At 50.0% G+C, this 12,887-nt stretch overlaps 1 protein-coding gene and 1 non-coding gene across 2 annotated transcripts; one reads left to right on the top strand and one right to left on the bottom strand.

Moving 5' to 3' along the window:
* Nucleotides 1-3,947: 3,947 nt before the first annotated feature.
* LOC141569126 (U6 spliceosomal RNA) lies at nucleotides 3,948-4,051 on the bottom strand. Its single transcript, XR_012492518.2, has one exon. It is a non-coding gene; the product is annotated as a U6 spliceosomal RNA (small nuclear RNA).
* Nucleotides 4,052-8,342: 4,291 nt separating this feature from the next.
* On the top strand, nucleotides 8,343-11,579 carry EPOP (elongin BC and polycomb repressive complex 2 associated protein). Its single transcript, XM_019740700.3, has one exon. It carries the CDS (start codon nucleotides 8,834-8,836, stop codon nucleotides 9,974-9,976), a length of 1,143 nt encoding a protein of 380 aa, XP_019596259.2. The 5' UTR covers nucleotides 8,343-8,833; the 3' UTR covers nucleotides 9,977-11,579.
* The last annotated feature ends 1,308 nt before the right edge of the window (nucleotides 11,580-12,887 follow it).

The raw sequence follows: 12,887 nt of genomic DNA, 5'->3' as shown, positions 1-12,887 counted from the left end.
TTCATGCTTCCCCACCCTGCCTCCTTGCCAAGTCTGATTACGTGATTTCCTTTGCTTAAAAGTTGTCCATAATTCCCCATCCAACAAGATAAAGTCCAAATTTCTTCTCAAGGCCTTTGGCCCTTCGATTTCTGGTTCCTGCCTACTATACTCACCACTCTTCAACCACACTGACCTACTCCATTCATTTATTAAGGACACAGTCATTTCAAAGTACTGGCTCACAGATTACTTGCTGGTCCTAAAGGAAGAAACTTCTCAATAAAGGGATCAGCTATCACCAATGGGACCTACTATTCCACACACAGCTGATGGAATCAACATTCCATCACTAAGAGTGGAGCTCAGGCATGGAGGACGCCGAGTGTGTGTAATACGAGAAAGGAAGCATCATCACTCATGAAGTGTTTTTGCCGGCATAGTGAACCTGAATTTAATCAAGCCTGTAGATCTAATTTCCAGTTTACAGGAAATACAGGATAAACAACAGCAGGAGGAAGCAATCAGAGAAATCTAGAAGGTGGGACATGACATCTGTAATTTACTTAAAATATTTTAGCGGTTCAACAACTCAATTCATAGGGGGAAAAAGTTAGTCTAGATTTAAATGAGACTTAAATGTGCAGACCTTAGTTAGATTCCCATTGGAACAAACCAAATGCAAAAGAAGCATTTTGGGGGGACAATTAGGGAAATTTGAATATGGACTTGTTGTTAGATGATTTTAAGGCATTATCATTAATTTTGTAAGGGGCAATCATAATTGTAGCAAGAAAATTTCCTGAAGTTTTTTGGAGTCAACAGTCATGAAAACTCTAAATCACTTGAAAATATTTTAGTAACAATGATAAATATGCTAACATGTTAATACTTATTAACATAATTATCCATCTAGGTAATGGGCATATAGGGGCCCATTTCCTATTCTCTACTTCTCTTTCGGTTTGAAATGTGCATAATAAAAAGATTTTTTTATATGGATTTAGGTGCCAACTATGTACTCATCACTGAGCTAAGGCAAAATCGAATGTGGTCCTCGTCTCCATGAATCAGAGTGTGGTAGGGGAGAGGTGAATAATCAATTAATCACACTAATGTATGAATAGTGACAAGCGGATGAAAATGCTTTGAAGGAAGATACACAGGTCTTGAGGGGAGATAATGATGGAAGCTGACCTGGTCACAGTCTGGAGGGGTGGGGAGAGGTTTTCTCTGAGGCAAGAATGATTCAGTGGAGCTCTGAATAGGAGCAGGAGTTGGCCAAGCACAGGAGAAGGGAGGTGGGGGGAAAGGGAGGGAGCTTTGTTGCTTTAGGCCAGGGGTGTCCAAACTGCAGCCTGCGGGCCAACTGCGGCCTGCAATCCATTTTTTATTGGCCCGCAGCAAATTCCAAAAATATATTTAGTTTACTTAAATAAACCAGGTGAGGCAATACGTACTTCACCTTGAGTGAGTGGCCCGGCTGTTTGTGTATTTTACTGCATATGGCCCTTGGTGAAAAATGTTGAAAAAAGTTTGCACACCCCTGCTTTAGGCACTAAAGGAGGCCTGGATGGCTGAAGGGAGAGGGGACAGCACAGGGGAGATGAAGGGGAGGGACCTGTCCCCTCTCCTTAGGAGGACCTGTGGGTAGCGTTGTCAGACTCAGGTGACCCTATCTGTGAGCCAAGTTAATGATTTCACTCTTCATCCTGAAAACAATGAGAGGACATTGAAATGTTTTGGACAGAGGGGAACACAATCCAATTTGTGGATAGGAAGATAATTGGTGGCTGTGTAGGGGCCATGGCAAGATGTATGAGTGCTGCGGGGGTGGGCTGGAATGGAGGTGGGGAGAAGAAGACATGGGGTGTAATGACGATGAGACCTGCTGGGGTGCCAGGATGATGCCTGGATTTCTGGCTTCAGATGTGGATGGGGGGAGGAGCCACACACTGAGATAGGTTTCCCTGGACGTAGACATGTGGCACAAGAGGCAGATCGCTGATGGTTTGGGATGGCTTGAGTTTGCTGGGCTTTTGAAATGCCCAAGATAGGGGCTGAGTGGGCAGTGAGGTGTGTTGGTCAGAGCTGAGAGGAGAGGTGTGGCAGGGTCATATACATTCCCACCACTTTGGCTGTATGGTCATTGCAGAGCCTGTACAGAAGAGAGTCCAAAGAGAGAAGGGAGAAGTTCTGGACCGAGCCTTAAGGAACCCCGATGTTGGGGCTCAGAAGGGGAGAATGAGCCTGCACTGAAGACCAAGAGGGAGTAGCAAGTGAGGCAGGAGGACACCAGGAAAGCAAGGTGTCTGGAAGGCAGGGAACTAGAAAGTTCCTAGAAAGAGGAAGTGGCCAATCATGTGGGATGCTGTTGAGAGGTCAAGGCTAGAGGGCTGACAGGAACCTGCCAGTTTTGATGTGACGGAGGCCAGTAGGACCTCAGCAAGAGCTATTTTGGTGGCGAGTAGAGGTGGAAGCAGATGGAAGTGGGTTGAGGGGTAAGTAGGAAGTGAGAAAAGGAAGACTGTGTAGACAGCTCTTGCAGGAAGTTTGGCTGTGAAGGGGAGGAGAGAGGGATGGGGGCCGGAGCCTGTGGGGTCAAGGGAAGATTACGTTTTTAAGGGGAGAGACATGAAAGAGAGATAAGGGATGGCTCTGAGAGGGTGGATGTGATAGGACCAACACCTGGGCACCCCCTCTACTACACAGGAGTAGATCGCTGTTGATGGCTGGTAGTTGGCAGCTACAGGACAGGCACTCACTTGCCTCTATTCCTTGCCCACACTGTTTCCTCTGTTGGAATTCTTCTCTCATGCCTCCCTTGTCTACTCCTGCTGTTCATCCTTTAGAACCTAAGTGCAAGATTACTTTGTCTGAAAAGATTTCCCTCCTCAAGGACACCCTGCCTGGACCCTGGTCATTTCTCTACTGCTATGGCTTAAATTAGCCTGTCATGTCCATCTCTCCCACCAGACTGTGTCGCCATCATTTCTGAGTCCCCAGAGCCTGGCCTGGAGCTTGCTACAAGGTGGGTGCTCAGCAACTGTGGATGAATAGATGAATGAACTCACCATACAAGCCATGGAAGTATAGCAGGAGGAGGGCAAGCCTGAAGTCATTCCTGGGGATGTGGAGCAAGGATGGGAAAAGGGAAGAAACAGGAAAAGGGGAAATGTTTAAGCTACTGCCAAAAGCACTTGCATTTATCAAGTGCTTCTATGGACCAGGCGCTAAGCACACAGGTTTCTCATTTAAGCCTGATAGCATCCTCAAGGAGGAATACTGTCTGCTTGTATATTATCTGGTTCCCCCTAGTTTACTAGAATGTAAACTCTGGGCAGTGGGGGTTGTCTGTTTTGCTCACCACTGTGCTCCAACATTAGATAGGTTCATAGATAGGGGTGCCAGATGAAATACCAGATGTCCAATTAAATTTGAATTATAGAAAAAGAATAATTTTTTTAAGTATAAATATGTTCTGTATTTTTTTGTGCTAAATTTGGCAATCCTGTACATAGTAGATGTTTAATAAATATTGTTGAATAAACGTTGCTTGATTACATGACACCCTGGGGATGCAATCAGTAAATTCCAGACCGTGGGAAATCTAGGTGATAGTCTGGTATCTTCAGCAAATAAGTTGCAAGAAGAAAATAAAAAGAGATAAAGGAGGAATGTATAGATTAAAAGAGAGTTAAGAGACATAACAACAACTTGAAATCCTTCTTTGGATCTTAATTCAAATAAATGAAACAAATTATAAAGAAAAACTATTATAAGACAATTAGAAATTTGAACACTGCCTATTTGATGATGTTAAAGCATGACTTAATTCTTTTTTGGTTTGATAATAGCATTGGGGTTATGTTTATTTTTAAAGCATCCTTATCTTTTAGAAATATGTATTGAAATATTTAGCATTGAAATTATATGCTGTCTTGGATTTGTTTCAAGATAATATGGGTTATATTCTATACTTTTTTTTATTATTTTTTTTCATCCTTGCGCAGAGGCCATGCTAATCTCTGTATTGTTCCAATTTTAGTATATGTGCTGCCGAAGCAAGCACTGTGTTCTCTATCTTAATTGTGGTGGTTACATGGGTGTATTCATTTGTGAAAACTATTCAAACTATATACTTCAAATGTGCACTTATTGTATGTAAATCATACCTCAGTAAAGTTGATTTTTTTGAAAATGGAAGTAGGAGAGGAAGTAGGTGGGGATAAGAGTAAAACAAGATTGGCCACAAGTTGATGTGTTGAAGCTGGATGTTGAGCACGTGAAGCTTTGTTATGCTCCTCTACTTACTTTGTATAGGTTTGAAAATTTCCATAACATTTAAAACAACTTTTTATTTATTTTAAGTGTTCTTCCAGGACCCATCAGCTCTAAGTCAAGTAGTTGTTTCAATCTAGTTGTGGAAGGCGCAGCTCACAGTGGCCCATGTGGGGATCGAACCTGCAACCTTGTTGTCAAGAGCACCGTGCTCTAACCAACTGAACTAACCGGCCGCCTCCACAATAAAACATTTTATAATTGCATGAAGGAAGATGCTATTTCTATTTTAAAGATGAGGACACTAAAGCTTAGTTTAAGTAACTTGCCCCCAAATCACAAAGCTGGTAGAACGATGAGGCTAGAATATGAACAGACCCATGTGAGTCCAGAACTTAAGCTGTCATCCTGGGTGCAAATTTCCAGAAGGGGTAGAGCAAAATGTGGGAGTGGTTAGGGGGTGATGCAAGCCTACTGGGCTGGAACAGGGTCTGACTTAGGGAATTCTAGAAGCAAAATGGGCAAACATGGTGGTGGCTATGGTGTGGTGGGAGGAGAAATGGCTTCCTTCCTAGATTCATTGTCATAGGGTAGACTCTTGGTTAGGAGAGTGGACTTGGGACCCAGCTGCCTGGGTTTGAGTCCAGACTCTGCCACTTGCTGGCAGAGCGATATTGGGTAAGTCACTTAAAGTCTCTGTTCCTCACTTTCCTCATTTATAACATGTGTATTAATAGGAATGTAATGGTACAGCCAGTTTAGAAAAACTGTTTGGCAGTTTCTTCAAAAGTTAAACATAGATTTACCATGTAACCTAGAAATTGCACTCTTCACTTGAAAACATATGTCCACACAAAGACTTGTATACCAATGTTATAACAGTATTATTTATAATAACCAAAAAGTGGAAACAACCCAAATGATTTTGGATAAACAAACTGTGGTACATCCATACCATGGGATACTGCTCAGCAATAAAAAGGGACAGACTACTAATACACACAGCATAGATGAACTTCAGAAACATTACGCTTTTGTGAAAGAAGTCAGATGCAAAAGACCACATATGGTATGATTCCATTTCTATGATGTCCAGAAAACGCAGGTCTAGTGAGACGGAAAGTGGATTGATTAGTCACTGAGAGCTGAGGGTAGGAATGGGGAGTTACTAAAAGTGGGGATGAGGGGTCTCTTAGAAAATGTTCTAAAAGAGGATTGTCATATGAACTCGGTAAATTTAACAAAAATCATTAAATTGGACACTTAAATTGGGTTATGTATGCTATATAAAATTTTTTAAATATAGTATCTATCTTATAAAGTTGTTATGGGGATTAAATAACATAAAGTTCTTAGAGACTGGAATGCAGTCAGTGGTGTAGAGGTTATTATTACTGGGCTGGACTTCTGGGGCCAGTTCCCTGCTATTGCTTTCTCTGGGGAAAGGGCAACTGGGCAGGTCCTCTGCTCCCAAATTCTTGAACACAGGACTTTGGGTGAGACCTAGATGGGCCACAGAAGGGAAAGGCTGGCTTCCAGGTCCCTCAGGGCCCTTCCTATGCCTTATTCCGAAGGTGTCAAATGGGATCCAGCACGTAGCCTTGTCCCTTTTTCTCCTATGGGGAAGAGGGGTTCCTGAGAAGGGTATTGCCTTCTCATCCTGCGGGCTGAGGACGGGGTCGAGTGTCCTCTACTGCAGGCAATGGGAATTGCAACCGTGGGGCCAGCCCGCTCACATCGTGCATGTTTCCACCCTTCTGACAATGTTGTGAGGCAGCAACTATTGTCCGCTCTTTACTGATAGGGACATTGAGACTCAGAGTGTCTAGGTGACCTGCCCAGGGTTGTACAGCGGACACCCCCAGTCCAAACCCTCTAAAACTGGAGACTCAATGACTCCAGGTCCTTTCAGCTGGAGAGTTATTCACACTAACCCCCACTGTTTGTAAAGTGCTTCCATGCTTCCCTCCAGGCTATACACTGGGGTGCCTGATACAAGGAAGGGGAAGAAGGGAAATCGGAGGTGGAGGGAATTCCTCCTCCAGGGAAAGACTCTCAATAGTAACAATCCCCAGTGAAGCCCCTAAACTCAGATTTGGGGGACTAGTGGCTTTTGGAGTGGGAGAAGGAGGCCATTGATCTGCATTGTTATGTAAGAGTCATTCATATATTCATACCAAAAAATTTCTCGAGTGTTTTCTCCTTGTGTCAACACTGTAATAGGCACAGGAATGTAAATATGAATGAGAAGATAGGGATGAAAGGAGTTTCCCAGTCTAGGTTCCTGTAGGTGGGACCCAAGCCCCTTCCCCAAGAATCTCAGCTTCAAGGAGGCTGGAATAGAGTTGAATTGAAGCAATGCCCTCTGCTCCACAAGCCAAAGAAATCGGGCACTGCCATCTCAGGATAAGAGTATCCAGCACTGTCCCCAGAAGAGACAGCTGTGAAGATCATCATCCTTCCAGAACTTTCCTTGTGTGTGTGTGTGTGTGTGTGTGTGTGTGTGTGTGTGTATGTGTGTGTAGGGAGGAGGGTGGTCAGGACTTTTGGGGCACTTAGGAAGCCTGGAGTCTAGACCTGCAGGACCCCAGGATCTTCCTTCATGACAACTGCCCTGGAGACTTCTGTAGAAGATGCTAAAGAGTGAGAATTTTGAGCAACAGGACACCATGCACCTTACTTCATCAAACTCTGCCCCACCTTGGGGCCTTAACTTCTGGCCTCTGCAAAGGGAGGTGGCAAGGCAGACCTTCCTGATTCCTTCCCTCCCAAGTGTTATTTGATGATATATAGGAAAAAATGCTTCCGTTGTCACTGCCAGGAGGGCCAGGATGCAAACCTCATCATTTGTCTACTTGCAGAAACCCTCTCTTACTCAAGACCCAGAGTGAGATTTTTCTCCCTCTGGCATCCCCCCTTCAGCCTCCCTTCACACCCTTATTCCTTCTATACCCCCACTCCTAGCCATCATACCAATCTCTCTTTATATTTTGGGGGATGGGAGGCAGCCATATTCCAATAAGCTGACTTTTATCAAGAGAGAACTATTCTGGGGATTCATTCATTCAGTCACAAATATTTATTGAGCACCTGTTATGTCTGGGCACTGTTCTAGTCAGTGGGGATACAGTAGTGATTAAGACAAAGCTTTCACCAGACTAATGGGAGAGACAGGTAAAAACGAATAAGTATGTTCAGACTTTCATATCACAGTAAGCTACACAGAAAGTGAAGAAGGGTAAAGTGAAGACCATGCTGTGGGGAAGTGGTCCTCCATTATTGAGGATTCATTTTCTCTCTGCTTGTCTCTTCTGGGGGAGATAAGAGTGAGGGTCTGTGTGTCCCCTCTTCTGGCTTCCTCAACCCATTTTGGCAGCTCAGGACTCAGAGGGCAGAGTCTTGGAATTCGAGGGCGGTTGCAAAGTCAGCCCCTCGGAATTTGCTCAAGAGGCCATTTAGAAATTGCTTTAAAGAAATGGAAGCAGATACTGAGAAAGTCTATCGTCTTCCGTGGTTTAATAATACGCCTTTCTCCGAATTTATGTTTTCCTTTGTTCTCTGGCATACACTCACTTCCTAACTACTTGTTCAAGATTTGTTGAACCCACCGTGTGCCAGACACTGTTCTAGGGTACTGGAGCAGAGAGGTAGGGAACATTTTGCTGCCCACAAGGAGTCCCTGCTGTGCAAAGCTTGTAAACCACCATCACCTTATTTCACCTTTCCCCTCAACATTGTTTTTGAGATTCATCTGTTGATTCACGTAGCCCCCAGAAGGTAGATATGAACATTCCCATTTTACAGATGCGAAAGCAGGGACTGCTAAGGGACAAAAATGAATTGCTTTGCGACGACTAAATGCCGGGACGCCACCGGGCCACGTGCGGCAGCGCATTTCGCCCCTCGCGATCCCACCCGCGCACGCTGCCTCCTTCGCTCGCTCCCAGCCGCGGCCGCGCCGGGTCCACGTGTGTGTGTCTGTGTGCAGAATGGGGACGGGGGCGGTGCCGCCGGAGGGGTGGGGTCCGGGTAACGTCACAGTCAGTGCTGCCCAATCAGCGGCGGCCTCGCGGCCCCGGCGCTGGTATTGGGGCAGCGAGGGGGCAGTTCTCTATAACGCGGTCTTCGGGAGCCAGCGGGGAAGAAAGAAGCCGAGCGGGCGGAAGGCGCCCTCCCCGCCGCCTGGGCCCGGGCACCGGGTGCCGGGCGCGGGGTCCTCCTTCCCGCCTCCCGCGGTCGCCGGTCGCTTTGTTTCCCCCGCCTCTGCGCTCCGGGCTACTCGAGAGGGGCTCCCGCCGGGGCTGCACAGGGAACGCGGCGGCAGGAAGGGCGGCCGACCGCGCCGGCGACTCGCAGGGACCCAGGAGTCCGGCCGCCGAGAGGGCCGCGTGACGAGATTCAGGAGGGAGCCAGAGCTTTGCCGCTCAGGGGTGCGGGCCGGGGGCGTCCGTGAGCAGAGACCTCCCCGTCGAGGGGGGGCGATGTTCCCCTCGCCCGTGGGCTCTTCGGGCAGCCAGGGCATCCCGCCGCTGGGACCAGCGCCCCCTCAGTGGGCACCCCCCCAGGCCGTTCCATGGAGACTCTGTGCCAGGCTCCCCGCCTCGCAGTGCCAGCGTCCCCGCGAGGGTCGCCCTGCTCCCCCACACCCCGGAAGCCGCGTCGGGGGACCCAGGAGTTCTCTCCGCTGTGCCTCCGTGCCCTTGCCTTCTGCGCCCTTGCCAAACCCCGAGCGTCCTCTCTGGGCCTGGGGCCTGGGGAGCCGGCGCCGCGGGCCCCGGTGCTGCTGGGCCCTCGCGCCCCCCCGTGCACAGGCGGCTGGGCCCCGGATGGCCTGAAGCACCTCACGGGACAGGCCGGACGGTCCAGCGATCCGAGCTCCCGGGCCGGCCAGGATGCCGACGCCGCAGTGTGCCCGGGCCGCGGCGAGGAGGAAGAGGGCGGAGGCAGTTTCCCGCACTTCGGCGCTCGTTCCAGCGGACCTCCGGGCCGCTGCCCGGCGCCTCGGAGCCCTCGGGAATCTCCGACCAGCTCCGCCTCGGCTCCGCCTAGGCCAGTCCCGGGTCTCGATTCTCAGCCTGGCCCCGCCGCTGCCAGCCCGCTTCGGGAGCCCGATTCCCGGCCTCCGCCGCCACCTGCGGGCCTCTCCATCGAGCCCGCGGGGTCCGAGGCTGCGCCGGAGCCGCCCTTGCCAGGCCAGACGACCGCAGTTGATGGAACCCCCCCGCAGGCCGTCCCCGAGGCACCCGCCACTAGCCCCTCGACGGCCAGTGGAGCTCCGGCCACGCCGGGCGATCTCCGTCAGGAACATTTCGATCGTCTGATCCGCAGGTCGAAACTTTGGTGTTATGCTAAGGGCTTCGCCCTCGACACTCCGAGTTTACGCCGGGGGCCCGAGCGGTCGCTAGCAAAAGGGCCCGCCCGGGGAGCCGCCAAGAAACGCCGGCGCCCCGCGCCCCCCCACCGCAGCGCGCAGCCCCGCCGCCCTGCACCGACGCTGCCCACCACCAGCACCTTCAGCCTCCTCGACTGCTTCCCCTGCCCCCCGGCCCTTGTGGTGGGCGAGGACGGAGACTTAGGACCGGCGTCCTCACTTCGCCTCCATGGAGACTCTAAGCCCCCGCCTGCCCACCCGCTGTGGAGGTGGCAGATGGGGGGTCCCGCTGTCCCCGAGCCCCCCGGCGTCAAATTCTGGGGGATCAACCTGGAGGAACTCTGAGTGCGAGACCTTTTTTGCCAAGAGGGAAAAGTTGGGGCCATAGCCAAACTGCGGACGCTAGGATAGAGCCTGGTTTCTCACATTTGCCTGACTCCTTCATGTTTTATGGGCTGTGGTCTAAGGGACCTCAAATGACAGTGATCGTCAAGCACCTAACTGATTGGGGTGACACCCCCTCCCCCTCATCCTTTGGAGACGAACGAAGGGCTGGAGTCTGGAGAAGGCTTAAAGGAAAAAGGCTTAATGCCAGATTCCAGTCCCTCCCCGCTTCCATCTCGGATCTCTGGGGGCAGGGCCTTCACCCCAGGGGGAGCAAAGGAGGCCACCGCTCAAAGACAAGGAAAAAAAGAGGGAGAGAGACCTTGGTGATGGACAAACCGGTTGTTTCTGTGGGCGAGCCTGGGGGTGAGGGGGCTGTGGTGGGGGTGGGGAGGTGATTGGCAGCTCCCTGGGGGCATCCCCCACCCCCACCATCTAGGTCTTTAACCCTTCACTCCCCTCAGGCCTTCCCCAGCACTCCAAGCACCAAGGAGCTCTCATAGGGGAAGGGGCAGCTTGAGCAAGGGGATGATCATTACCTCCCTAGGGCCCCCCAAGTCAGATGACCCTTAATTGGCGAGATCTTAAGTCTCAGCCACCAACCTTTCCCTTTTGTCCAGTTTTGGAGTTTCCTTTTTCATTTTCCTGTTTGCTTTCAGTTTATAAGGTCTGATGGGTAAAAGAGGACGCCCCTTGATAAACCAACTCCCTCCCCCAGTTTACCTCTCATTTGAGGGAGGGCGAGGCTGAGGTACCTCCTCCCCTCCAAAAGTGCAGGCTTTGCCTGGGGAAGGGGCCGGAGACTGTCCCAGGGAAAGTAATGGAAGGTGGAAGAAATCAATAAAATCAGACCAAACAAGTTGCCCTTCGAGGTCCTCTCCACCGATTTATGGATGGGAGGGAGTGGAGGTAGAGGGCAGGCCTGGGTCCATTTTTTGGACATCCAAACTCAGCCCCCTTAAAGTGTAGAAACAAGACAAGCTGCTCTTTGTGGAAGGGGTAAATGAAAGGGCTCTTGGCCTAACCACAAGGTCCGATGGGGTTTGAAGGGGCAAAGTTTGGGTTTGGGTGAGAACTGGGCTGAGCTACCTTCAGCTTCCCCCTTCACTTCAGGCATTTCGGGAGTTGTCAGGGACCTGATGGATCCGAAGGGGGCAGGGCCAGGGGATTAGTTTTGAGGTCAGAGGTTCTGTTTTCTCCGGGGCGGGGGAGGGGAGAGCTAGGCCTGGACCACGCCCTCTGGCTGGGAGGATCCCCTAGAGTCTGGGAGGGGTGGAGTCGTTTTCTCCACCCAGGTGAGGTCTACAAAGGTTAGCTCCTAGGGAGATTCCAAGTTTAGGTGTGGGGGGAACCTGGAGGTTGAGGATCTGCCCAACCCAGTGACCCTTCTGTCCACATCAGTGAATAGCGCCTCCTTTCCCCCCAAAACGGGGTGAGGGAGGAACAATTCCCACATACGATACTGGGGAAGGACTTGTCTCCTTTTCTGTGAAAATGCTTTGTAAAAAGTAATAATTGTTTGCATAGAGCAGATCCTTGAGAAAAACTGTTTTGGACCACAAAAGTTTTGTTCGTAACTGTCTCTTTTAATGTTTTTTCGCTGGGGGTGAGAGTGGGGATGGGGGTGGGTGGATGTGGGGTGGGCACTGCCCTCCTCTCAACATCTGGCCTTTATGAACCCTGCTGACCTCCCCTCCCCCCTCCAGCCGTGTTGTGGGCAGGAGGGAGGAGGGTGGGAGACTGCCTTCCATTCCTGTGTCAGGGGTATCCCTCTTATCTTGCCCCCCAAGACTAGGGAAGGCAGAGAAAGAAGACAGACGTGAGGGTTAGGGAGTCGCTGTGAAGAGGAGGTGATGTTTGCAAGGATAAATTCAGAAAGGCCAACTCCTGTTTTTAAAAAGCTCCTTGCTGTTAGTAATGTGGTCCTGGTCAGCTTAGGCTCTTCTGACCAGCCTGGGCAGGGTGGTGTGAGCTTTAGGTGAAGGAGGAATGGGTGATGGGTCATGAAATACTCCTCTGAGGAGTGGGAGTTGGGCCGTTAATTTGGCTTCCCTTCTCCCCACTCAAGTGAAAGTATTAAACCTCAACCTGAAAGGGGGCAGCGCAGTGAGTTAAAAAGCATAGCTTTTGGCCAGACCTAGCACTCCCCTCCTTGCTGAATGGTTTAATTTGGAGAATATGAGTGCTGGAAGCGTCCCTAGGAACTTTCTAGTCATTTTACAGAATAGGGAACTATATTCGTTTCCTAGGGCTGCTGTAACAAATTGCAACAAACTTGGTGGCGTCAAACAGCAGAAATTTATTCTCTCACAGTTCTGGAGGCCAGAAGTCTGAAATTAAGGTGTCAGCAGGGTCATGCTTTCTGTGAAGGCTCTAAGGGAGAGTTCTTTCCTTGCGTCTTCCAGCTTCTGGAGAATCCAGTTATTCCATGGGTTATAGCTGCATCGTTCCAGCCTCTGCCTCCGTCTTTACATGGCCTTCCCCTCTCCTGTCTCTTATAAGGACACTTGTCATTGGACTTAGGGCCCACCCTGGTAATCCAGCTTGATCTCATTTTTGACAGCCTTAATCTAATTACTTCTGCAAAGAGCCTTGCTCCAAATAAGGTCACACTCACAGGTCTGGAGGGAGAGGAGTTAGGACACAGATATACCTTTTTGGGTGCCCACTACAGAAACTGAGTCCGGGAAAGGAGAAACTTGCCCAGATTATCTGGGTGAAGGAAGCATGTGCAGGGTTGGTGCGGGGTGCGAACTCCACTTGAGCTGGAGCCACAGGTCTCCCTGAATTGGAACAACCTGGGGAAAGGGTAGAATTGGACCTCTTGCTTTACCCAGCCTGATCCCAAGGTTGCTGGGACTCCTCTCCATTC

This window comes from Rhinolophus sinicus, chromosome 12, assembly GCF_057876585.1.
Source record: "Rhinolophus sinicus isolate RSI-liver-muscle chromosome 12, RSI-T2T, whole genome shotgun sequence".
In the NCBI taxonomy this organism is placed as follows: domain Eukaryota; kingdom Metazoa; phylum Chordata; class Mammalia; order Chiroptera; family Rhinolophidae; genus Rhinolophus; species Rhinolophus sinicus.
Note: the sequence above shows the minus strand (reverse complement) of the source record. Positions and strands in the feature narration are given on the sequence as shown.